At 37.1% G+C, this 24,780-nt stretch overlaps 5 protein-coding genes across 6 annotated transcripts in view; 1 reads left to right on the top strand and 4 right to left on the bottom strand.

Moving 5' to 3' along the window:
• The first annotated feature begins 202 nt into the window (after positions 1–202).
• LOC128199623 (zinc finger protein OZF-like) lies at positions 203–826 on the top strand. The gene has a single exon (XM_052889857.1). It carries the CDS (start codon positions 203–205, stop codon positions 824–826), a length of 624 nt encoding a protein of 207 aa, XP_052745817.1.
• Positions 827–3,430: 2,604 nt separating this feature from the next.
• On the bottom strand, positions 3,431–6,250 carry LOC128199573 (protein krueppel-like). Its single transcript, XM_052889669.1, has 2 exons — positions 6,057–6,250; positions 3,431–4,505 (listed from the first exon to the last, which is right to left on the bottom strand). The coding sequence occupies exon 2, from the start codon at positions 4,498–4,500 to the stop codon at positions 4,117–4,119; it is 384 nt and encodes a 127-aa protein (XP_052745629.1). The 5' UTR covers positions 4,501–4,505; positions 6,057–6,250; the 3' UTR covers positions 3,431–4,116.
• A 20-nt stretch (positions 6,251–6,270) lies between these two features.
• Positions 6,271–8,112, bottom strand: LOC128199624 (zinc finger protein 267-like). Its single transcript, XM_052889858.1, has 6 exons — positions 8,076–8,112; positions 7,057–7,236; positions 6,857–7,021; positions 6,657–6,821; positions 6,457–6,621; positions 6,271–6,329 (listed from the first exon to the last, which is right to left on the bottom strand). Exons 1-6 carry the CDS (start codon positions 8,110–8,112, stop codon positions 6,271–6,273), a joined length of 771 nt encoding a protein of 256 aa, XP_052745818.1.
• A 4,130-nt stretch (positions 8,113–12,242) lies between these two features.
• LOC112047134 (zinc finger protein 320) overlaps positions 12,243–24,780 on the bottom strand; it is an 86,615-nt gene continuing 74,077 nt past the window's right edge. Inside the window, exons 6-7 of one of the 2 annotated variants that reach the window (XM_024084110.2) lie at positions 22,960–23,538; positions 20,793–21,859 (exon numbers count right to left, since the gene is read on the bottom strand). In XM_024084110.2, coding sequence (XP_023939878.2) covers positions 21,285–21,859; positions 22,960–23,538 — 1,154 coding nt within the window. In that variant the 3' untranslated portion in view covers positions 20,793–21,284. Of the gene's footprint in view, positions 12,895–20,792; positions 21,860–22,959; positions 23,539–24,780 lie in introns of those variants that run through there. The other variant, XM_024084129.2, reaches the window with a different exon arrangement.
• On the bottom strand, positions 17,053–19,391 carry LOC128199562 (zinc finger protein 93-like). Its single transcript, XM_052889650.1, has 2 exons — positions 18,769–19,391; positions 17,053–17,674 (listed from the first exon to the last, which is right to left on the bottom strand). Exons 1-2 carry the CDS (start codon positions 19,319–19,321, stop codon positions 17,100–17,102), a joined length of 1,128 nt encoding a protein of 375 aa, XP_052745610.1. The 5' UTR covers positions 19,322–19,391; the 3' UTR covers positions 17,053–17,099.

Genomic DNA, 24,780 nt, shown 5'->3' on the forward strand with positions numbered 1-24,780 from the left:
TATAACCGATTTAAAATGCACTCTATGTAGTCAAAGCATGAAGAAACTAGAAGAATTTGTTCATCACATTAAAATTGAACACGATTTTCACATTTACGATGACCTCAAAAGTGCAATAATACCATTCAAGTTTGACACAGACAAATTAAAATGCGTCGAATGTCACACAGAGTTTCAGAATTTCAAAAATTTACTCGAACACATGAATGTGCATTTCAGTAATTACATTTGTTCAATTTGTGGCAGAGGTTTCGTCACAGAAAGGTTGTATTCACGCCATGTCAAAAGGCACGCAACTGAGGAATTGAAATGCAAGGATTGTGAGAAAATTTTCGGGAATAAAGAGAAACTGCGTAACCATCAGAAACTTGTGCATTTAGGTGATGCTAAGAGGAGTAAATGCTTGATATGCGACGAAAGATTCATGGATTACAGACAGAAGATTCTGCACATGGTTAAACTACATGGAGCGAAGGAACCTTCGCTACTGTGTCAGGTTTGTAATAGACAATTCAACGATCAGAGGAATTTGACGAAGCACATAAAGAAAGATCACTTGCTGGAGAGGAAACACAAATGCCAAGAGTGCGAGATGGTGTTTTTCAGTTCCACAACGTTGAAGGTGCACATGGCTAAACACACTGGACTGAGACAGTTCAAATGCGACATCTGTTTAAAGGCGTATGCGCGGAAGAACACTTTAAGAGAACATATGCGTATACACGCAAATGATCGTCGGTTTGGATGCGAACAATGCGGGCAGGCTTTCGTGCAGAAATGTAGTTTGAGGAGTCACATGCGATCTAAACATGGCACAACTCTGTAGGGTAGATTTTAAAAAAAAGTGTACCTCTATCGCGAGCTTTTGCCGTGGTTAGTTACCACGTGGTTAGTTTAGACGGCCTCCGTGGCGCAGTGGTATGCGCAGTGGATTTACAAGACGGAGGTCCTGGGTTCGATCCCCGGCTGAGCAGATTGAGATTTTCTTAATTTGTCCAGATCTGGCTGGTGGGAGGCTTTGGCCGTGGCTAGTTACCACCCTACCGGCAAAGACGTACCGCCAAGCGATTTAGCGTTCCGGTACGATGCCGTGAACCGAAAGGGGTGTGGATTTTCATCCTCCTCCTAACAAGTGTTAGCCCGCTTCCATCTTAGACTGCATCATCACTTACCATCAGGTGAGATTGTAGTCAAGGGCCAACTTGTAAAGAATAAGAAAAAAAAATTCTAAAGGCAAAGACGAACCGCCAAGCGATTTAGTGTTCACTTAATATCAGATGTGATTGTAGTCATATGGTTTACTTGTCATAGAATAAAAAAAAAGTTGATAAATCAAGTCCACACCAAATCCTCGTTTGTTTCAAAAAGACTAAAATATTTTTTTTATTTTTTGCCTGTATGTCTGTCCGTATTTTTATTGAATCACGCAGAAACTACTAAATGAATTCAAATGAAACTTGGCAGTTGGCACGATATACGTAAAAGGTTATAGGATACTTTTTGTTGCAAAAATTAAATCGGAGGGGGGTGAAACGGGGATTGAAAGTTTGCATGAAAGTCCTTCATATTTTTTAAAGTAACATTTGTAAAAAATTGGTGTGTGTAGGTAGTACCATAAAACATGTCTTTCAAGATTTATCAAAATTCTATCTTGTATCGTATAAAGATTTTTTAATAAAAATCGTTCATGTTTTGAATATTATATAATTGATAAGTGGAATGTTAAGAAAGTTATTTTATTTTATTACTAGCGAACCCTGTCAAGTTTTGCTTTGACCCCTACTCCTACCCTTCCCTACCCCCACTCTACCGCTACCCTACAATACCCTAAAAAAACTCCGTAAAAACCATCGTCGTACTTCAAGGAATATTCTTAAAAAAGAATTAGCCAAATCGGTTCAGCCGTTCTCGAGATTTGCGCTTAGCAACACATTTCATACATTCATTTTTATATTATAGATAAGACACATATTAAAGAATAATAGGCAGATAGAACGTACGGAACACGACGGTGTCGTAGCCGCTCTAAATACAAATTCAAAAACGAATACATTCTCGAGTCAGTACGACACGAAGCGTCGCATCAGTGATTTTCAATATTATTCAAGAAAAATGGCGTCTTCTGTTTTTAAATAATTTATAAACTGTTCACAAAAATTTAAGAAATTAATTGGTGTATTTTTTATTGGTAATTTATTGATTATTATATTAATTTACGCAATTGTTGTTAGTGTTAAATTTTGAAATACAAATTATGAAAAAAGTTTTTTTAAGCAGATTTCAAGGAGACGCGTGACGTCTTTTTTTATGATTTTCACCGGCTTCACCACGCTGCTTGTAAAGACTCATTCTGGATCATCTTTATTCTGTGATGTAAGATAAGTTAGCCTTTTGGGGCTGGAATGGCGACCCCGCACTAAAAAGCGCAGTATTGTTCGACCCCCCAGCAGGTGGACTGAAGACATCAAGGGAGTCGCTGGTATTCGCTGGATGCAGGTGGCTCAGGATGTTTGGACGTCCCTACAAAAGGCATATGTCCATCGGCTGATATGAATCCCTTGTGTTATCACCGCGTTGCAACAACTTGCGGCACGGACGGCTTCAGTATGCTCGTGACGTTCGAGCCGTCCACATCTCTTGTTGTGTAATTCTTTATGGGTTACTTGGGATTGGCGGAGAGAGTGACTTGAGTGGAAAAGGGGAGTGTTTGTTAACAGTCAAAGGATTCTTTAACCCTACACACAACGTTCACAAGTGCGTGACTTCACTCAAGGTCATTCTCTGCCATTCTAGGGTCTTAGTTTGATTTGTTAATTAAGTTGTCCTGACAAATGTTGTGAATCATTTGTTCGACATTAGTTTTCTTATTTTTGTAATTACTTTTGAGTTTGCTAAAACTTGACTGGCGATTCCACCGGATGCTAAGTAATAAAGAAATAAGTAATGTCTATTTATTAGTAAATATTTTGCAGTCCAGCGCGGCACGGCAGCCATTTTTTTGCCACCATTCCTCCAACAGCATTCATGGTATGTTAGTTATTAGGTTAAGCTAGCTATCAAAATATTTTTCGTTTGTTTGCATTGAATAGGCTCCGAAACTACTGAACCGATTTAAAAAATTCTTTCACTGTTGGGAAGCTACACTATCCCCGAGTGCTAAAGGCTATATTTTATCCCTGTATTCCTTCGGGTGAAACCACATGGGTGAAACCGCGCTGCGTCTGCTAGTATTTAACTATAGTAGTACATTTCGATTATTACCCTACCCCTACCCTAAGTATCCTATGTCCTTCTCCTGGTTCTCAGCTACCTCTTCACGAATTTTGATCCAAATCGCTCCTGCCGTTCTTGAGTTATAAATAATATAGGTAAGTAACACGACTTTCTTTTATAAAGGTAGATATATAGGTGTAGAAAACAGTACAAAAAATTAAATATAAACACGGTATTTTATTTTACTTATAATACTTAATACAATTATGTTTATAATTATTTACATTTAGCAACCTTAACATTAATATACCTACATATGATTCTCACTCATCTTCATCATCTTAGCAATTTATGACTCACTGTTGAGCACAAGTCTCTTCACACAATGAGAAGGGTTAGGCCAATAGTTCACCACGCTGGCCCAATGCGGATTGACAGACTTCACCCACGGAAAGTGTAAAGATAATTCTCTGGTATGCAGGTTTCCTCACGATGTTTTTCCTTCACTGTTAGAGACACGTGATATTTAATTTCTTAAAATGCACACAACTGAAAAGTTGGAGGTGTATGCACCGCATATGGATGGCTATGAATAAAAAAAATAAAAATAAATACTAAAATGTATGGGAATGACATTTGTTAATGACAGATCACGTGTCATCAATCAATCATCAATCGTCGCCATCAATCAAGTTACCGATCGGATCTGTGATTCCCATACATTGTTTTAGTTTTCGAATCGATTCTCTTGTCACATGGCTACATGCCCTGTTCGTTTCATGTAGGATGGTGCGGGTGACAGTTCGCTTCACTCTTAAAAGTTTGCCGATTATAAACGTCATACAGAAGACTGTCATCGTATCAGAAAAACACTTCAGTAATTTTATAACTTATAGTTAATATTTAATAATGTAATCCAGGATGTTGTTTAGTCAGATGATATTTCAAACTGCTCTGTTGTACAAAAGCTGCTTTACATATACTGCACTCATGATTCTTTACGCCCAAGTGTATCATGAGGTGCGTTTTCAAACTCTTCTTCCATCTGAAGCACTTCTTGCAATATTCACAAGAGAATGGCTTGTTCGGCGAATGGGTTCTTTCATGGTATTTCAAAGCGTAGTTTGTGGCGAATTTCAGGTTGCATGTGTTACATGGGAAGTTTCTTTCCCCCATGTGGTAGGTTTTTTGGTGACGCAACACTTGGTGCGGGTAGGCGAATTTTTTGCCACACGATCCGCAAGATGGCGCTGGTAGACCGTGTTGTTCCATGTGGAAGGCTCGCATGTAGCCTGGAAATATAACATGCCTTTGTTAGATTATATTTATGTCAGGAACCAACCAAAGATAATAGAGTATGAATGAATGTAAATGATTTAGTATGATCTGTGGTGTTGGAATTGTTTTACGTTGTTAAAATAATTATTTGTTTTGGTTAGTAGATTGTGATAATTAATGTATTTTCGTATTGTTTATTTAATTATTATAACACCACTTCTGTATTGTAATAATATGATGGTGATGATGATGATGGTGATGATGACGATGATGATGATGATGATGATGATGGTGGTGGTGATGATGATGATGATGATATTGATTATGATGATGATGATGATGATGATGATGGTGGTGGTGATGATGATGATGATGATATTGATTATGATGATGATGATGATGATGATGATATTGATTATGATGATGATGATGATGATGATGATATTGATGGTGATGATGATGATGATGATGATGATGATATTGATTATGATGATGATGATGATGATGATGATATTGATGGTGATGATGATGATGATGATGATATTGATTATGATGATGATGATGATGATGATGATAATGATGGTGATGATGATGATGATGATGACGATGCTGATGATGATGATGATGATAATATTGATGATGATGATGATGATGATGATGATATTGATGGTGATGATGATGATGATGATGATGATATTGATTATGATGATGATGATGATGATGATGATGATATTGATGGTGATGATGATGATGATGATGATATTGATTATGATGATGATGATGATGGATGATGATGATGATATTGATGGTGATGATGATGATGACGATGATGATGGATTATGATGACGATGATGATGACGATGACGATGACGATGGGGATGGTGATGGTGATGAGAATACTGATAATGATGATGATGATGATGGTGGTGGTGATGATGATGATGATGATGATATTGATTATGATGATGATGATGATGATGATGATGATGATGATGATGATGATGATGATGATGATATTGATGGTGATGATGATATTGATTATGATGATGATGATGATATTGATGGTGATGATGATGATATTGATGATGATAATGATGATGATGATATTGATGATGATGATGATGGTGATATTGATGATGATGATGATGACGATGATGATGATGATGACGATGATGATGATGATGATGATGATAATATTGATGATGATGATGATGATGATGATGATGATGATGACGATGATGATGATGATGATAATATTGATGATGATGATGATGATGATGATGACGATGGGGATGGTGATGGTGATGATGGTGATGATGATGGTGATGGTGATGGTGATGGTGACGGTGATGATGACGATGACGGCGACGGCGACGGTGACGGTGACGGTGACGGTGACATTTTTATCCCTGTAGGCTAGCTTAAAACATAAAGGAAAAACGTCGACGCTGATACCTAAAATTTTGCATTACATCTTTAGCCACTCAATGTTCCGATACGTCATAAAGTTTGCATAGTATCTACTGCACGCTTCTGAGTATTTGACGCAAGCAAGCAACAGTTACCTGACACTTTGACGTCACACAAGTGACAGGCGCGCAGCTTGGGCCGCTCCTTGAGGTGCACCTGCTTGTAGTGCTGCGAGAAGCAGTTGTTGGAGCGGAACACGCCCGGGCAGTGCTTGCACGCGTACTCCGCGCTGCCGTCCGCCGCGGTGCGAACAGTGTACGCTGTAGCGTATTTGACGCAAGCAAGCAACAGTTACCTGGCACTTTGACGTCACACAAGTGACAGGCGCGCAGCTTGGGCCGCTCCTTGAGGTGCACCTGCTTGTAGTGCTGCGAGAAGCAGTTGTTGGAGCGGAACACGCCCGGGCAGTGCTTGCACGCGTACTCCGCGCTGCCGTCCGCCGCGGTGCGAACAGTGTACGCTGTAGCGTATTTGACGCAAGCAAGCAACAGTTACCTGGCACTTTGACGTCACACAAGTGACAGGCGCGCAGCTTGGGCCGCTCCTTGAGGTGCACCTGCTTGTAGTGCTGCGAGAAGCAGTTGTTGGAGCGGAACACGCCCGGGCAGTGCTTGCACGCGTACTCCGCGCTGCCGTCCGCCGCGGTGCGAACAGTGTACGCTGTAGCGTATTTGACGCAAGCAAGCAACAGTTACCTGGCACTTTGACGTCACACAAGTGACAGGCGCGCAGCTTAGGCCGCTCCTTGAGGTGCACCTGCTTGTAGTGCTGCGAGAAGCAGTTGTTGGAGCGGAACACGCCCGGGCAGTGCTTGCACGCGTACTCCGCGCTGCCGTCCGCCGCGGTGCGAACAGTGTACGCTGTAGCGTATTTGACGCAAGCAAGCAACAGTTACCTGGCACTTTGACGTCACACAAGTGACAGGCGCGCAGCTTGGGCCGCTCCTTGAGGTGCACCTGCTTGTAGTGCTGCGAGAAGCAGTTGTTGGAGCGGAACACGCCCGGGCAGTGCTTGCACGCGTACTCCGCGCTGCCGTCCGCCGCGGTGCGAACAGTGTACGCTGTAGCGTATTTGACGCAAGCAAGCAACAGTTACCTGGCACTTTGACGTCACACAAGTGACAGGCGCGCAGCTTGGGCCGCTCCTTGAGGTGCACCTGCTTGTAGTGCTGCGAGAAGCAGTTGTTGGAGCGGAACACGCCCGGGCAGTGCTTGCACGCGTACTCCGCGCTGCCGTCCGCCGCGGTGCGAACAGTGTACGCCTCTGCATACTTGCCTGTAATGTGAAAAATTGTATTTTAATAAGGTAGGCATTATTTTATATTATTTTTTTAATGTTATTGAAAAGATTTAAAGTTAAACGTTTTTAAGATGTTTCAGATGTGTGCACAGAATATTTATCTATAATAGGTACCTATTCTCTAAAATATAAGGTTTATACTGCTGCTATGATTTTCGCATTGTGGCGCTTTGAATACTGGAATAAGGAGAGATGAGAAATAAATAAATGTAGATTCGTATTTATGTAGTCATCATGGCAGACTCTACATTTTGTATGACCTTAAACATGCTTCATGCAACCGTGTGGGCCTGAAAATGTCAAAAACAAGGCCAAAACGAAAATAAGTAATAATAGTGTAATGATCATGCATCGCATCACCCAGTTATAGTTGAGAATGCTGCACTTGAAATTATTGTAGACGAAGACGACGAAGACGAGAGAGTGAAACGACGTATATGAGTACCTAGGACATTAGGTCCAGTTAATCAATCAATTTATTTATTTGCAGATACATGCATTATATATACAGGTGGTCGGTAGATGTAGATGGTAAATGTATCTTGCCAATTTGGCAATGACAATTTCACCATTTAAAATGGCAATGACAATTTCACCATTTAAACGTCCAATTTTGAGAAAGAGGTGAACCGCCGAATGCAACTGGCTGGGCAGCATTCGGAAAACTTCGCGATATAACCGTTACCCCTCTGTCAAAGATCAAGAATCAATGATTTAACGCGTTTATAAAAAACTGTTGCTATAGAATCGATATTTCATCGTTTTCGTCCTGTAAAGAGTTCCCAAGCCTCCCAAAAATAGTCTAAGCTACTGACAAGCTTTCGTGGATATCATTCGGTAAGCAGATGACATCTCTCAGTTTGTTGGATGTTTATTTTAATAGGTTTAAAGACCAAATTAGTGAAAAGGCCACCAGGTGGACTGACGACATCAATCGAGTCGCAGGTATTCGCTGGATGTAGGTGGCTCAGTATCGTGATGTTTGGAAGTCCCTACAAAAGGCCTATGTCCTGCAGTGGACTCCATCGGCTGATAGGATGATGATATTTTTTTTTCAATTCATTTTTTTAAATTTTTCTGGCCATTCCATACCTACCTTCTTGGAAGTTCTATAGTAAAACAGTGTTAATTTTCAACGTGTATGAAGTCTGCCAATCCACGTTGGGCCAGCGTGGAGGACTAAGGCCTAATCCCTTTCATTCTAAAAGGAGACTCATACTCAATAGTGAGCCGAATATGGGTTCTTGATGATGAAGATAAAAATAAAAAGATCTTGTGAATAGTATACATAATACGTTTATTTTCAAAACAAAATAATTACTTACTAGGTATAGTAACCGGCATGTAAGTTGAACTATGCTCAGTAATATATTTTCGTGTGTTAGCGACGTACGGTGAGATGCCACGAGTTACCATAGCAACAAGTTGACGCCATTACAAGCGCGAACGAAATTTTCAATGATTTGTCATCTTTAATGTAGGTACCAAGCAACCACGGATTACGCGTTAAAATTATCGTTATACTAGATTTTAAATAAATTATCATATTTCTCTGACCTGCACAAAAATTACAATTTTTAAATATTTTCTTGACAATACGAGCCAAAACGCAATCGGCCATGTCATGACGTCACGTATACCCGAAAACACAATGGGGATGATGACTAGGTTTGAATATATTGATTTTTATGATACATTCGGGTAAATAGGGTCAATGTTAACTAATTTATACATAAAAAGCAAAGATTGTCTGGATATTTGCAAAAAATGAGATTATAAAATTTCAAAAACTACTAAAATTTTTTTTATCGTAATTAGATGAAAATTCATACAGTTTTAGCTTCCTTACATTAAATGTGACATTTTTCAATTAATGAACTATAAACATAAACGCACAAATAACAAAGATATTAGTAATTTTGTTTGAACGCGCATACAAATCTAACGATCATTACATTGCCTATGACGTCATTTTTTCGAGCCATTTTGTATGGGGCGTTTTTTAGGGATCCGCGGCAGCGCCGCAAATATGACTCTTTAAATCCCTGTAGCTCCGAAAGTAATGATCGCAGATACCCTGTTACTTTTACAAAATTGCTTTGCTATTAGTATACTCTTAATATATATACAATTTAAAAAACTGTCATCATCCCTATTGGAGATCGGACGTCACTAGGTAAGTTAGTCCGATTTTTTAAATTGTTTATTATCGTTATACTAGACTGTAAATAAATTATCATATTTCTCTGACCTGCATAAAAATTACAATTTTTAAATATTTTCTTGACAATACGAGCCAAAACGCAATCGGCCATGTCATACGTTACATATACCCGAAAAACACAATTGTACGATTATTATTACTAATCATATGTACGATTAATATATACCTACTAATATTATAAAGCTGAAGAGTTTGTTTGTTTGTTTGAACGCGCTAATCTCAGGAACTACTCGTCCGATTTGAAAAATTCTTTCAGTGTTAGTTATTGCCTATTTATCGAGGAAAGCTATAGGCTATATATTATCTCCATATTCCTACGGGAACGGGAACCACGCGGGTGAAACCGCGCGGCGTCAGCTAGTTTTAAATACGATTATTAATTCCAGTCACTAAAATGACATTTCAGTGACAGTTGCACTTGTCATTTACTGACTGGAATTAATAATCGTACTTTAAGGCTGTTTTAAGTAACTTGCGGATCTGTGGACGCCTGCCATTACATTTTTGTTTATGTGTGTACTTCGTAGACAACTGTTATTCTGGTTCAACTTACTTGTCGGGATCTATACATATCGGATTACTATAACTAAATTATTTTTTAAACAAATCTATAAGTAAATCTAAGTTACAACGCTAAATGGTTGACATAAAGTCGACCCGTACACATCGGCGTTTCAATCGAAACAGGTGAATACCCGTAGTGAGAGAAGTAAATAGACAAAGAAGAGCACTCGTAAAATATTATCAAAATTGTTTGTAAAGTAAGTCTAATAATATAATCCATATATAGTCTAATTGAAAGTGTTTTGAATTTGACAAAAAGACAAATTAAATTTAAGTCGCAAAATACATATACTTGGACTCGATGGTTCTAATCGAAACAGATGAAGCCGTAGACAGAGAAGTAAATAGAAAAAAAGAGGAACACTCGTAACTATAATTTTTAACTTTTCGACTGTATTAACTTATCATCTGACATTACAAAAGTGCTTTTAAACAAGTCTTCTTGAAATAAATAATTCGATTTGAATTTGACAGAAAATCGCACGACATGTAATTAAAGTTTTGTTTTCGCCGCAAATGGACCTGCGAAGGGCAGACATTACTTAAAAAAAAGTTTTTTTTAACAGTTCAAAAACAGGGTCTGTAGCCATGTGGCGCGTCTATTCTCTTTCTACAATCGCAAACGCTTCGAATATTGAAATATGTATGGTGATGACATTTGTTATCGAAAGGTCACGTGATAAAATTATCGATCAGATCTGTCATTCCCGTACATTGTTTTAGTTTTCGAAGCGTTAGCGATTGTAGAAAGAGAATCGACCTGCCATTGCTACAGGCACATGTAGAATTGCCAGGTCCAAGAAATTAAAAGCCGGACATTCCAGCCACTTAGGCCTGACATTTGGGTAAAAAGGCCGGACAGTCTACATTATTGAGGATTTTGTGTTCATCAGTATTAATAGGAACGACAATGTTTTTTACGTATCAAGTTATGTATCATTTAAAATTATTACCGTAAATTTTGTTCCCACACACACTCGTCGTTGGCTCATTTGCTAAATGTAAAGCCTAACAAAGCCGGACAAGCCGGACACCGTTGATTTCGGCCGGACACGAAATATAAAACCTAACTATGACTGACTTTATCCGGACACCTGGCAACTCTAGGCACAGGGTACATAAACAAAACTTGACGGTGATCCCAAAAAAGTTAAAACTGTGTCGTGACCTACCTTAGGTTAATTGAAGGTTTGTCAGACTAATCTTACCTTACTCGTAGGTAAGTACGCCTTAGGTAAATAGCCTTATATGGAGTTTGGGCTGCGGATTAATCCCATCTCAGGATGCTTGGTTTTTCATTTGAAAGCCCAAGCTATTACAAAATAATGTTATGTTTCTCCAGAAATAGTTTAATGCATTCCATCTCAGGACACTTGATCTTCATCTGACTGTCCAAGCTATTACAATAGATTTATGCTTTTTCAAACCCTAATGTTGTGTTGCTTCAGAAATTGCTTAATTCATTCCATCTCAGGATGATTGGTCTTTATCTGAATGTTAAGACTATTACAGAAGATTTATGCTTTTTCAAACCCTAATGTTATGTTGCCCCTAAAATAGTACATTCATCCCATCTCAGGATGTTTGGTCTTCATCTGAATGTCAAGGCTTATGTTAAGAAGATTTATGGTTTTTGAAACCCTAATGTTATGTTGCTCCAGAAATTGCTTAATTCATTCCATGTCAGGATGATTGGTCTTCATCTGAATGTCCAAGCTATTACAGAAGATTTACGCTTTTTCAAAACCTAATGTTATGTTGCCCCTGAAATAGTATATTCATTCCATCTCAGGATGCTTGATTTTCATCTTAAAGTCAAGGCTTATGTTAAGAAGATTTATGGTTTTTGAAACCCTAATGTTATGTTGCTCCAGAAATAGCTTAATATACTCGTACCTATAAAAACTAAAAACGAATAGTCGTTTAATAATTCAAACTAGACCACTATTACCGAGCGATAGCCGGACAAAAATAATGTACATGACACTCGGATTCCATTGCTTTAATATAGTCGGATGCAAGCTTTAAGCTGCGCAATACAAGATTTTAGGTATCAGCGGTAACGTAGGCGCATGCCACACGCGTCTTGATCTGATATTATTACCTGCGTGTAGCAACATTCGCAGCTAATTTCCGTGACGTCATAAATTTTGCATCGGACTATACATATTTTATTTTTCAAATTAGGACCAAAAGAATCAATTCCAGCATGTTCAAACAAATTCCATTGATTAAAACGCATGTCATCAGATTCGTCTATTACTTCTTTTCATGTGTTTATTCCATCTCAGGATGCTTGGTCTTCAAATGGTAGCTCAAACTGCTGCTCTGCACGAAGGCCTCCTGGCAGTGCTTGCACACATGAGGCCTAATATTCAAATGGATCATCATGTGTTTCTTCAAATTGTTCCTCCAACGGAAGCTTTTATCACAAACCTCACACTTGAAAGGCTTCAACGGCGTATGCTTTATGTTGTGGTGGTCCAACTGGCGTTTGTATTCGAAATTCAAATTGCATGTATCACAGCGGAACTGTTTCTCGCCCATGTGGAAGAATTTCTGATGGTGCAGCACCTGCCAGGGGAAAGCGAACTTTTTGTCACAAGCGCCGCAAGATGGCGCTGGTAGCCCGTGGGATTCCATGTGGAATGCGCGCATGTGGCCTGGTACTTTGACGTCGCAGAGATGGCAGCCGCGGAGCTTAGGGCGTTTCTTCAGATGCACGTGTTTGTAGTGTTGTGTGAAGGATGTGCGCTTCTTGTACACGTTGTTGCAGACGTTGCATTTGAAACTCTCCGAGCCGTCCGCCTCCAGGTTGCGCGTGAAGTCGCCGTATATAACCGTACCTAGAAACAGAATGGGATGCTCAATTTATTTGTTTGCTTGGTATAGTGATTAATAAGAATAAACTAAAGTAAGATTCATCAAAACTCATTATAATAGGAGACAAGTAGGTACGACTAAAAAGTAAAACTTAAATAGAAGTTTGCTAAATATAGATAAGTAAATCATAACAAAAGGTATAGTTAGATGAGGATAAAAATAAACAAATTGTTGTTTAAACATATTAGAGATTATCATTTAAATATTAATTTTAAGAAAATAAAGATATATACCCCGGCAAGTAAGTTGAATCAAAATGGTAGTCATCTATGTAGGTATACCAAGATATATAAACCAAGGTGTTAGACGCGTACTTCGTGGTTGCCCAGTGCATTATAGTTTGACCTCCCATATACACTTTGTATATAGATTGCTTTTTTTTATTGATCGTGATTTTCCTCTATTAATTTTAAACACAAGTGACACACAACCTGTAAACAAAACTATCTCATGATTATCCTTATATCATAAGGAAGGTCATTAATCTAAATGAGAAAAAGAAATGGTCCTAGTATAGATCCTTGAGGGACTCCAATTTTTACAACAGACCGAATTGAATCCAAATCATTACATAGGAACTCAGTAAGTAAATTATTAATATAATGTAAATTTATCATTTATCAGTAATTCCGTAGTAATATGGTTTCACAATCAAATGTAGTCCAGTTATTTTAGGTTTCATCTGGGGAAAAATTCCTAGTGAGCTGAATTTTTGTATACACCTTTATTACGGTGTTATTATGAAGTTGTGAAAAATCGACATCGATATCGTGCCGGCTAAAAAAATTACAGAGGTCAAAAGGTCACGAAAATCAGTTTTTTGCAAATATTTCGCGACCTATTGCTCGGACGTCAATAGAGGTCATTATAAAAATTGTTCCTCATAAAATTGTCTACAAAAATTTCTCTTATAGTTTTTCTGTAAAATTAACGGATTTCCGATCATAGCGCTGAGAAAGCGACTATATTGTGACGATGCACTCGTTTCCTCACCACCTTCGAGGTAGAATGCAAGGCGCGTTTTTTACATGGTTTCCCCCGTAGGCATAATCCATGATATATAATGAAAGTTTATTTTAATTAACAATTAATATTTTTTTATCAAAATTTTGAAAAATACCGAAAAAAATAAATTTTTGCGAATAATTTTTTTTTATTCATTGTCAATATTTTCAGCTTCACTATCGTTATTGGCTACTGACAAAATGTCAAGTGGAGTTATTTCTTGATTTAAATCTACATCTTCATCATTTTCATCATTCGTTGACTCGGCGTTTAAGCATGACTGGCCGCGGCAATGCCCACAAACTTTTGAGCATCTCAATCCAATTTTTTTGCATCCACATTTGCCGCCACAATCTTTTGTACAATTACAAAAGATTGTATTCAGTAGTTCATCGGGTGCTGGTGGTAATAAAGTCATTATTGGATGCAGCTTTTCATTTTTTAACTCCCAACCCCACTGTTCTGGATCGATGTCTCTTCCTAGCCAGGTTTGTATTTGGTAATATGCTCGAAAAATATGCTGTTGAGCTAAAGAAGTAGGTGGTAATGAAGGTCAAAATCAGAAAATTCAATTGATAATTATCTGTAATTATCAATTGAATTTTCTGATTTTGGAACACCGTATACAGCTAGTAGAAAATGTATTCCAGTATTGACAATGACATCTCGAGAGCAATTTTCTTGTTGGAATATTTCTGTACAATTGTTTATATCGGGTCTTTTTTCAAACATCTTCATGACTTTCAATTTTCCTTTCCCAAAAAGTGCTGAAGTTGTATCGCATCCGGTCATGGCATGCAGAAACAGAATATTTTTTTTGCAATGTGGATACTTGTTGAGGCTATCAGTCGAGTATATTTTTGTTTCAGCATTGTTTTTTCCTGGTTTTTTGAAAAAAATTGATGTAGATTGATCAAGTATTTGAGTGCGTGCTATGAGTATACTCAGTCTGACTGGCAGTAGCAGGTATAAAGGGACGGGTCTCGGAACAATGAAATACGAAACATCTGCCATTGACGGTCATTAGAATGAGATATAGTACGTCTTACTAAAAACCTAAACCCCAATACGATAAATATATCTTTCTGGAAACATCTAAATGTAAAATAAAAGATTTAGAGACATTTACAAACATTACTAACAATACCGTATGTGAGTGCATTCTTGCCGCTTTCTCAGCACTATGATCGGAAAACCGTTAATTTTACAGAAAAACTATAAGAGACATTTTTTGTAGACAATTTTATGAGGAACAATTTTTATAATGACCTCTATTGACGTCCGAGCAATAGGTCGCGAAATATTTGCAAAAAACTGATTTTCGTGACCTTTTGACCTCTGTAATTTTTTTAGCCGGCACGATATCGATGTCGATTTTTCACAACTTCATAATAACGCCGTAATAAAGGTGTATACAAAAATTCAGCTCACTAGGAATTTTTCCCCAGATTGGGGTATAAAATGCCTAAAATTACTGGACTAATGTTTAAAAGAGTAAACTGTATTAAATAATACAGATATCCAGGTGCTTAAATGCCAATGTAATTATTACCGATATTTTGATGATACGTTAATTTTATGATTAATAGTTCGACTATTTATATTGAGGCTAGTAGTATTTTTATCCGACTTCAAAAATAGGAGAAGGTTCGACGAATATGTTTTTTTTAGTAGTAAAGAGTAGTTATGCAAAATAACTACTCTAAATCTACAAATATACCTATTTTTAAAACTCCCAGATAATTTTATAGGTAAAAATAGCAATTAAATAGACCAAGTCGGCAGTCACTTAGTTTCTCGGTAATTTTTCGATATCACCGTTAAATATTTTTTTGTTAGATAACTTTATGGGCTTTGAATTCATGATATTCCATCAAAAAATATCGTTGTATTCCATAGAAAATATCAAAAAGATCTGGACCTGAAAAACCTGTTACCTTACAAAGCCTACAATTTTGTTGGAATGGATTCGTTCGTTCGAAAAATGAAAAATAAAAAAATATTTTTTTCAATATCTCAACGTGTGAATTGAAATAAAAGAAATAGATACTTCATAAATATTAAAATGAAAATTTCACGTTGTTATTTCTGTTTTTGTTTTTTTATTATAGCCTTCGACTACAGTCTCACCTGATACGATGAGACTGTAGTCAAATGATAAAAGGTGAAGGATAAGAGGAGGATGAAAATCCACACCCCTTTCACGTTATTGAAGAAGATAGACAAATATTAGCAATTCCCGAAAATGTGGTTTGTATTTTGATAGATATACAAGTGGAAAAAGTAAAAGAATTTTTATGTCTGAGTTCTATATTTACGAAAGACGGAGAAGTGTGAAAGTGATATTGAACGGAGGCTAACCCCTACTGAAATAGCTTGATTGAATGCATGTATACCAGACTATTACGATAAATGCCGCGAATTTAGAAGGTCGTGATTATTGTAAAATGACTGTAATATCCCTATTTCCAATTAGTATTAGTTAATTAAGAAATACCATTTTTTTACAGTTAACGAGTATCTTTTTAATGTTCTAATGTTTTAAATGGGAATGCCCACCGGCCCAGGAAACCCAGTATACTCCCCCATAAAAGTATATGGAGATGATAATATGATGTATAAATAAGGATCTGATTAAATAATTGGCTTAATAAACGTATGTTTCATGAAGAAAACTATATTTTTTCATCACTCTTCTAGGGAAAAATGTTCGTCGATGTACCAAAGCGGGGAAGTAACATTTAAAGCTGTATTATTTTTTTCTGTTACCAACAAGTTTAACAAACAAGAAAACTAACAAACAAACCAATCATAAGCCCTCAAACAATATCGTAAAACTCAAGCTGTATGATCAACGATCTTAGTTTCTCCCCGTTGTGGACAAATTAAAGATGAATTAAAAATGTCGTAAAACGTTGTAGCAAACTTTTTTTGATAAAGTAATGACTTCATTGTTATAGTAGAACTATCAAGACTTTTTTATATATAAATAAGTTCAGGTAAGGCCTGGGACGGGAATGGGCATTCCCCTTTCGTCTAGAAAGAGAAACTAAAAATGTTGGTTATAAAAGTAAAAGAAAATCAAGGAACCATGCCATGAACTTTTATTTACAAATACAAAAACAAAACAGTTAGAATATATTTCATTTCGCAATATATTTGATTATTTTAAATCAACCGCAGGATGTTTTCTACCAATATGGTTCCGCAAACTCGGCTTCTGTATAAAACCCTGTCCACAAACAGGACAAACGTGGGGGCGTATATTCAAATGTATCAACATATGCCGTTGCAAAACGCCCTTCCACTTGAAAGGTTTGTTACACACTTCGCAGACAAACGGCCTCGCTTCCTCGTGGATCATTTTATGCTCATTCAAATGGTAGGCAGTTGGGCTTGCGTAATCGCATTTGTCGCATTTGTAATCTCTCTCTCCCATGTGAAAGAGTTTTTGATGTCTCAAAAGAAAGGATGGCCTGTTGAACTTTTTGCCGCAAGCACCGCAAGTCGGCGCTGGTATTCCGTGTACAGCCTCCATGTGAGATCCTCTTTCACTTATCTTCACAAGTACGTTGCATATTTTACAAGGGCGATGCTCTTGACGAACCATCAAGTGGACTGTAGTGTTGTGTACGCGGACTAGACTGCTGGTTTTGTAGCACTTCTTACATTTATTGCACATAAAGCTTCGGGTGCCATCCTGGTTTCGCTTTAGAGTCATGATTTCGCTATCCTCGGCTGGAAAGAGATAAAAGATTCCGTTATTTTAAGAGTTAAAGAGCCAAAAAGTTTAGAAAATACACTCAAGATCCTCTATTATACAACAGGTTCTTATATAATGTACTATTTGCTTTTAATCTTTTGATTTATTAGTCTTGGATATCTAAGAAACTCCACATATCATATATATCATCATCATCATCATATCAGCCGATGGACGTCTACTGCAGGACATAGACCTTTTGTAGGGACTTCCAAACATCACGATACTGAGCCACCTGCATCCAGCGAATCCCTGCCACTCGCTTGATGTCGTCAGTCCACCTGGTGGGTCGCCAAAACTTTGTATGGACAGAACAAAGGATACGAAAATGTTGGAAACATTCGGGGCGTATACTTGCTAGGACAAATGATGGGTATGTTCAGAGCGTCTACCTATAACGCCAAAATAAAATGGAAATATTCTATCTGCTATATCGTTTACCTGCTATGATCAATGATAGGAATGTTTGGATCTTCTACCTACAACGACAAAATATGTTTGGAATACGACAAATGGTGGGAAATTTGGAGCGTCTAGCTACTAATTATGGCAATATGTGAAGCGCGGAGCATCTACATGCTAAGGCAAATGATGGGAATATTCGGTATTTCTACCTGCTACGACATATAATGGGAACATTCGGAAAGTCTGCCTGCTACGACAAATTATGAGAATATTTGGAGCATCTACCTGCTATGACAAATGCTGGGAATATTTGGAGCGTCTACCTATTAAGACATATGTTGGGAATATTCGACGCGTCTACCTGCTACGACAAATGATGGGTATAGTTTCTGACTATACCCACCTACCGGCGTCTACCGGTTAAGGCAAATGATGAAAATCCGTCTAATTGAACCAGAAAATAACGTGGACATACATACAGACAGGCAAGAAAATTAAAAACAATACTTTTGTGTTGCTCATTTCTGATCGAATCAAATCGTTTTTTTTAATTTTGTACAATGTACAGACATTCGATTTCTGCTCTCTTATTACAATAAAGATAGATAAAGATCTCAACAAGTCAATAAAACTAGCATAAATTTAAACAAACACAATTATTTACCTTTCACGCCCGACTTCACTCCAGGATGTTTTCTAGTCAGGTGACAGTGCAAATGTGACTTGTGAGTAAACGCCTGCCCACAATCAGGACACACATAAGGGCGTATATTCGAATGCAACAACATATGCCTCGATAATATATCCTTTCCCTTAAACGATTTCTTACATACATCGCAGACAAACTGTCTTTCTTCATCGTGGATCTTTTTATGCAATTTTAACTGTTTTGCGTTTATGCATGCGTGATTGCATTTATCGCATTTAAAGTTTTGTCTGGATTGACAACGTTTTTCATGACGCATAACTTCTGACGGAAAGTTGAACTTTTTGCCACAAGCGCCGCAAGTTGGCGCTGGTCGTCCGTGTTCTGCCTCCATGTGAGACGCTCTGTCACGTGCGTTCACTTTCATATTGCATATATGACAGCAGCTATGCTGGGGGCGTGACTTCTTCAAGTGGACATAAATGTTGTGTTGACGAAGTTCTGAATTGGTTTTGAAGAACTCCTTACATTTCTTACACTCGAGTGTTTGCGTGTCCTCCGCTTTCCGCATTAGCGTGGAGATCTCGTTAACTTCGCCTAGAAAGAGATAAAATATGCCATTATCTAACAGTTAACTTATAATCAATTAAGGATAATGGTAAATTATTTTTTTTAAAAGCTTCAAAAGCCATTGTATAGTCTTTTTTCGTTGATGTAGCCGGTATTAAATTGGATACATAAGTATGTAAGACTAAGGCTAAGGTTAATAGTTAACTAGTTTTGATGGATGTAATAAAAACAAGCCTTTTATACATTGCCATGCATATACTTACCTACTATACCAAGATCTCAAAGCAGTCAGACACAGCTTATTGTGACAAAGATGAAACCTTAGGTTTTCAGTAAACAGGTACCAGGTGAGAAAGGTAACTAAAAAGTGGTACACAGCTAAAATTCACATGGCTGATGCACAAAGACGAAAGTATTCAAAGCACATGAGACGCTAATGAAAACCTAAGGTTTCATCTTTGTGAAAATAAGCTGTTTCAGATAGCTCTGGAATCTTACTCTATATTAGGTATATCAGATTTGGATATCAATGAGGATTTTAAAGCTTTTATCTAAACCCGTGCCATAATTTTCCAATTATCATATATTTTATTCACCGATCAAAAAAAGGAGATGGTTCTCAATTCGACGCGTTAGTTTTTTTAAATGTTTTTTTAAATAGTAGTTACCTCATAATTTCTTTACTTTATTTTTAAAATTATTTTAACAGTTATTTTTTTTTTCTTTAAAAGGGTTTAGATTAGTCCTATTTCCTTTTCATGAAAATCGGTTAAGTATTTTGTTGTTAAAACTAAAATGACTGAAATAAGTGAACGAAATTGCCCATACTGTTTCGTTAACGGTCACTATGTTAAAACACGCTAAAATGAAAAATTTAAAATCTTTTTAACAAAATATGTTGTTTTTCACTTTTTAGAGTAATGTATCTGACATTACTCTAAAAAGTGAAAATAACATAATTCCTATGTCCATTCAAAAACAAAATAAACTTCAAGAGCCTATTTGGCATATAGCACCGCCTTCAAACCGATCAATAGAAAAGACATAGGTACGATATTATTTTTCGCTGTTTAGAGTCTTTGAAGTCGATTAATTTTTTTTGTTAAAATCAATCTCGCCTGATGGCGAGAAGTGGCGGAAGTGAAGCGGGCTAACTTGTAAGCGCGCGAGCGCGTATATTCAAATGTATCAACTTTGGCAAAACAGCCTTCCACTTTTTTGTTACACCGAACGATTTGTTGTCGCGTTGCAACGACGCCGCCGCATTTCAATTTACATGTTTTTAATAAATAGTACGTGCCAACATGCCAACGTTTTTGACCAACTACAGCACTGGAAGTCCAAAATACTTTAAGCTTTTCTTCATACCGATATTAAATGCGTTAAAAAATAAAATCATTGCTTATAATATAATATTTTAAAGTACAGTAGATATCATCTAGAAAATGGTACTGTAGTACAAAAATAAAAAAAAAAAAAAAAAATCTTTATTGACCAAAAATATATACAAAAAACCATAACATTGCCTGTGGTCTCCACACTAGATTGATCTGTATCGTGGAGACCAGGTAGGATTTTCTAATGCTTTCCGTTGGACTAGCACTAATGACAAAAATTACAATAAATAGGACTACATTACAAAAAGAAATACATTACAAAAAAGAAAAGTAAAGTAAAACAGTAAGCGGAAACGTTAGATAGGTGTACACAATTATTTTAGCTTATTTCATATTTGCATTGAGTAATTCTTCGGTGTCTGTATAAATTTAACTTATTAACCAATTTGTTATTGTTAGACTTGCCTGATTTACTGAGAGGTTGCAAAGATCACAGGACCTTGCAACAAAGTTGTAGACTTTTCGACATATGGTGTGAATCGTCGAGCGAACTCAGTTTTCAGTCAAACAATAAAACAATCAGTATATTATTGGGATAGGATTACTTTATTTGATAAGTAAATTTAATTAAGCTGAAGTAACTCCTGGATGTCTTCTACTAACATGGTACCGCAAACTTGACTTCTGCACAAACGACTGTCCACAAGCCGGACACACGTGAGCGCGTATATTCAAATGTATCAACATATGCCTTCGCAATACAGACTTCCACTTGTACGCTTTGTTACACACTTCACACACAAACGGTCTTTCTTCCTCGTGGGACATTTTGTGCATATTCAAATGGAAGGCTGTTAAGCTTGCGTAATCGCATTTATCGCATTTGTAATCTCTTTCTCTCATGTGAAAGAATTTTTGATGTCTTAAAAGTAAGCATGTATTCGGGAACTTCTTTCCGCAGGCGCCGCAAGTTGGCACTGGTACGCCGTGCACTGCCTCCATGTGAGACGCCCTTTCACCTATCTTTACTGGTGCTTTGCAGAGTTTACAGCAATTATACTGTCGAGCATTCATCAAGTGGACTGAAGTGTTGTGTACGCGGACTTGGGTGCTAGTTTTGTAGCATTTCCCACATTTATTGCACATGTAACTTTGCGTGCCGTCCTCGTTTCGCTTAAGGGTGACGATTTCGCTGTCCGCAGCTAGAAAGAGATAGAAAATTCTATTATCTTAAGAATTAAAGAGCCAAAGTTTTATAAAATACACTTGAGAAGAACCCTTTTGATTTCTTAGTCTTGGAAAGCTCCATATATGCCCCAATACGGGAAATTAATGTTGGGAAAATTTGAAGCGTATACTTGTTACGACAACTGATGAGATTTCAATCTTGGGGAAAACAAATGATGGGAATATTTGAAACGTCTACATGCTACGACAAATGATGGGAATATTTGGAGCGTCTACATGCTACGACAAATTATTGGAATATTTGGAACTTCTACGTGCTACGACAAATGATGGGAATATGTGGTGCTTCTCTCACGGTTACGACAAATGATGGGAATATTTGGAACGTCTACGTGCTACGACAAACAATAGGAATATTTGGAACGTCTACGTGCTACGACAAACAATAGGAATATTTGGAACGTCTACGTGCTACGACAAACAATAGGAATATTTGGAACGTCTACGTGCTACGACAAACAATAGGAATATTTGGAACGTCTACGTGCTACGACAAACAATAGGAATATTTGGAACGTCTACGTGCTACGACAAACAATAGGAATATTTGGAACGTCTACGTGCTACGACAAACAATAGGAATATTTGGAACGTCTACGTGCTACGACAAACAATAGGAATATTTGGAATGTCTACGTGCTACGACAAACAATAGGAATATTTGGAACGTCTACGTGCTACGACAAACAATAGGAATATTTGGAACGTCTACGTGCTACGACAAACAATAGGAATATTTGGAACGTCTACGTGCTACGACAAACAATAGGAATATTTGGAACGTCTACGTGCTACGACAAACAATAGGAATATTTGGAACGTCTACGTACTACGACAAATGATGGAAATATTTGGTGCCGGCTACCGGCTACGAATAATGATTAAATAATCTAAGAGTCTACCTGCTGGGAATTCGGAGCGATGTGCGTGCGTGCAAGGATTATGCTTTTCAATATTTCCTTATTTCATAATATATAATAGTAGTTTATTAAGGATAAAGATTTCAACAAGTTATTAAACCTTGAATTAATTTAAGCAACCATCTCATATTTACCTTTCCTGGCCGACTTCACTTCAGGATGTTTTCTAGTAAGATGACCGTTTAATTTTTCCTTGCGAGTAAACGACCGCCCACAATGGGGACACACATAAGGGCGCACATTCGAATGCATCAACATATGAATTGACACGTAACCCTTTGTCTTAAACGATTTCTTACATACATCGCAGGAAAACGGTTTTTCTTCCTCGTGGATCTTTTTATGCAATTTTAATTGATTTGCGTTTGTGCATGCGTGATTGCATTTATCGCATTTGAAGTTCTGTGTTTTGAAACAGCGTCGTTCATGGCTTAAAACATCTGACGGACAGTTGAACTTTTTGCCGCATACGCCGCAGGTCGGCGCTGGTCGTCCGTGTTCTGTCTCCATGTGAGACGCTCTTTCACGTTTGATCACTTGCATATTGCATATATGACAGCGACCATGCTGTGAACGGGGCTTCTTCAAGTGGACGTAAGTGTTGTGCTTGTGCAGTTCTGAATTGGTTTTGAAGCGCTTCTTACATTTCTTGCACTTATATGGTCGCGTCTCCTTGTATTCTTGCTTTATCGTGGATGTCTCGTTATCCTCGCCTATAAAAAGATGAAAGATGTTATTAATTAATAGTTTACTTTTGAGCATTCAAGGGCAGAGAAGATTTTTTTGTAAAAGCTTCAAAAACTTTCATTTGAAATTGATTTGTTAGTACGTTAGGTGAGCATGTTTAGATCAAAGGAGGTTGGCGAAAGTGGGAGTAACACTCTGAAGTGTCGTACACTCATAAATTTGTATTGATTAAAACTATTATTTTGAAAGATGCTTGTAAAAAAAATATTGAAAGTTTACAGAACGGGAATTTATTTTATTTTTTTTATTTTATTTTTATTTTATTTTATTGAGGGCTTACAAACAACATCATAGTACACAATCATATTATCATGTTAGTAATATAAATAAAAATTATAACTATGACACCAGCTTCGGAAACCACAGATTACAATACTATAAAGTAGACTACTACGTACCTAAATACTTTATATAAAATTATTACAAACAAATTAAAAAAAAATTAAATTGAAAAGTGAATAAAAAAAAATGGATGAAAGAAAAGACTATAGACTAAAACTAAATTATTAATTAACTAATAGCTATAAACTCTGTAAGCGTTTTATAACCAACCTCTTGAAGGTACCTACACGTGTAGAAAAAATATCAATATTATTGAAGCACTCATTGTAAGATTGCGTCATTCTATATAATGGAGAACGTTTGCCCGCATTTGTACGGCAGTTGGTGGTAGCAAAGAGCTGATGCGTTCGAACACTTCGCATTCGAGCCCTGAGTGGTACTTTGTAACAAATTTTGCGCGTTAGGGCTACACAATCGTACTTATTATTACATAAATCATACAAGAGCATGACTTCGAGTTGCTTTCGTCTACACTTTAAGCCTAGTATATCATATTTTTCAAGAAGTTGGTTATAAGAAAGGTAACTCCGAGTACATTTATAGTGCATCCTGCGTAGAAATTTTTTTTGTACTGTCTCGAGGCTCTTTACATATTTATCATAAAACGGATTCCAAATACAAACACCGTATTCTAATTGAGAACGATTTAGTGATTTGTATAAATGTAAATACGTTGCAGTTCTTTTAAAACCATTACTTGCTCTCATTACAAAACCATACATTCTATATGCTTTATTAATTATGTTTTGAACATGTATATCAAAATGTAATTTACAATCCAACGTTATTCCCAAGTCCTTAATACTGTCAACCTTTTCAAGGCTAACACTATCAAGTGAGTATGTTACATTGCTAATATTCTTTTT

The sequence above is a fragment of the Bicyclus anynana genome, chromosome 26, assembly GCF_947172395.1.
Source record: "Bicyclus anynana chromosome 26, ilBicAnyn1.1, whole genome shotgun sequence".
NCBI lineage: Eukaryota > Metazoa > Arthropoda > Insecta > Lepidoptera > Nymphalidae > Bicyclus > Bicyclus anynana.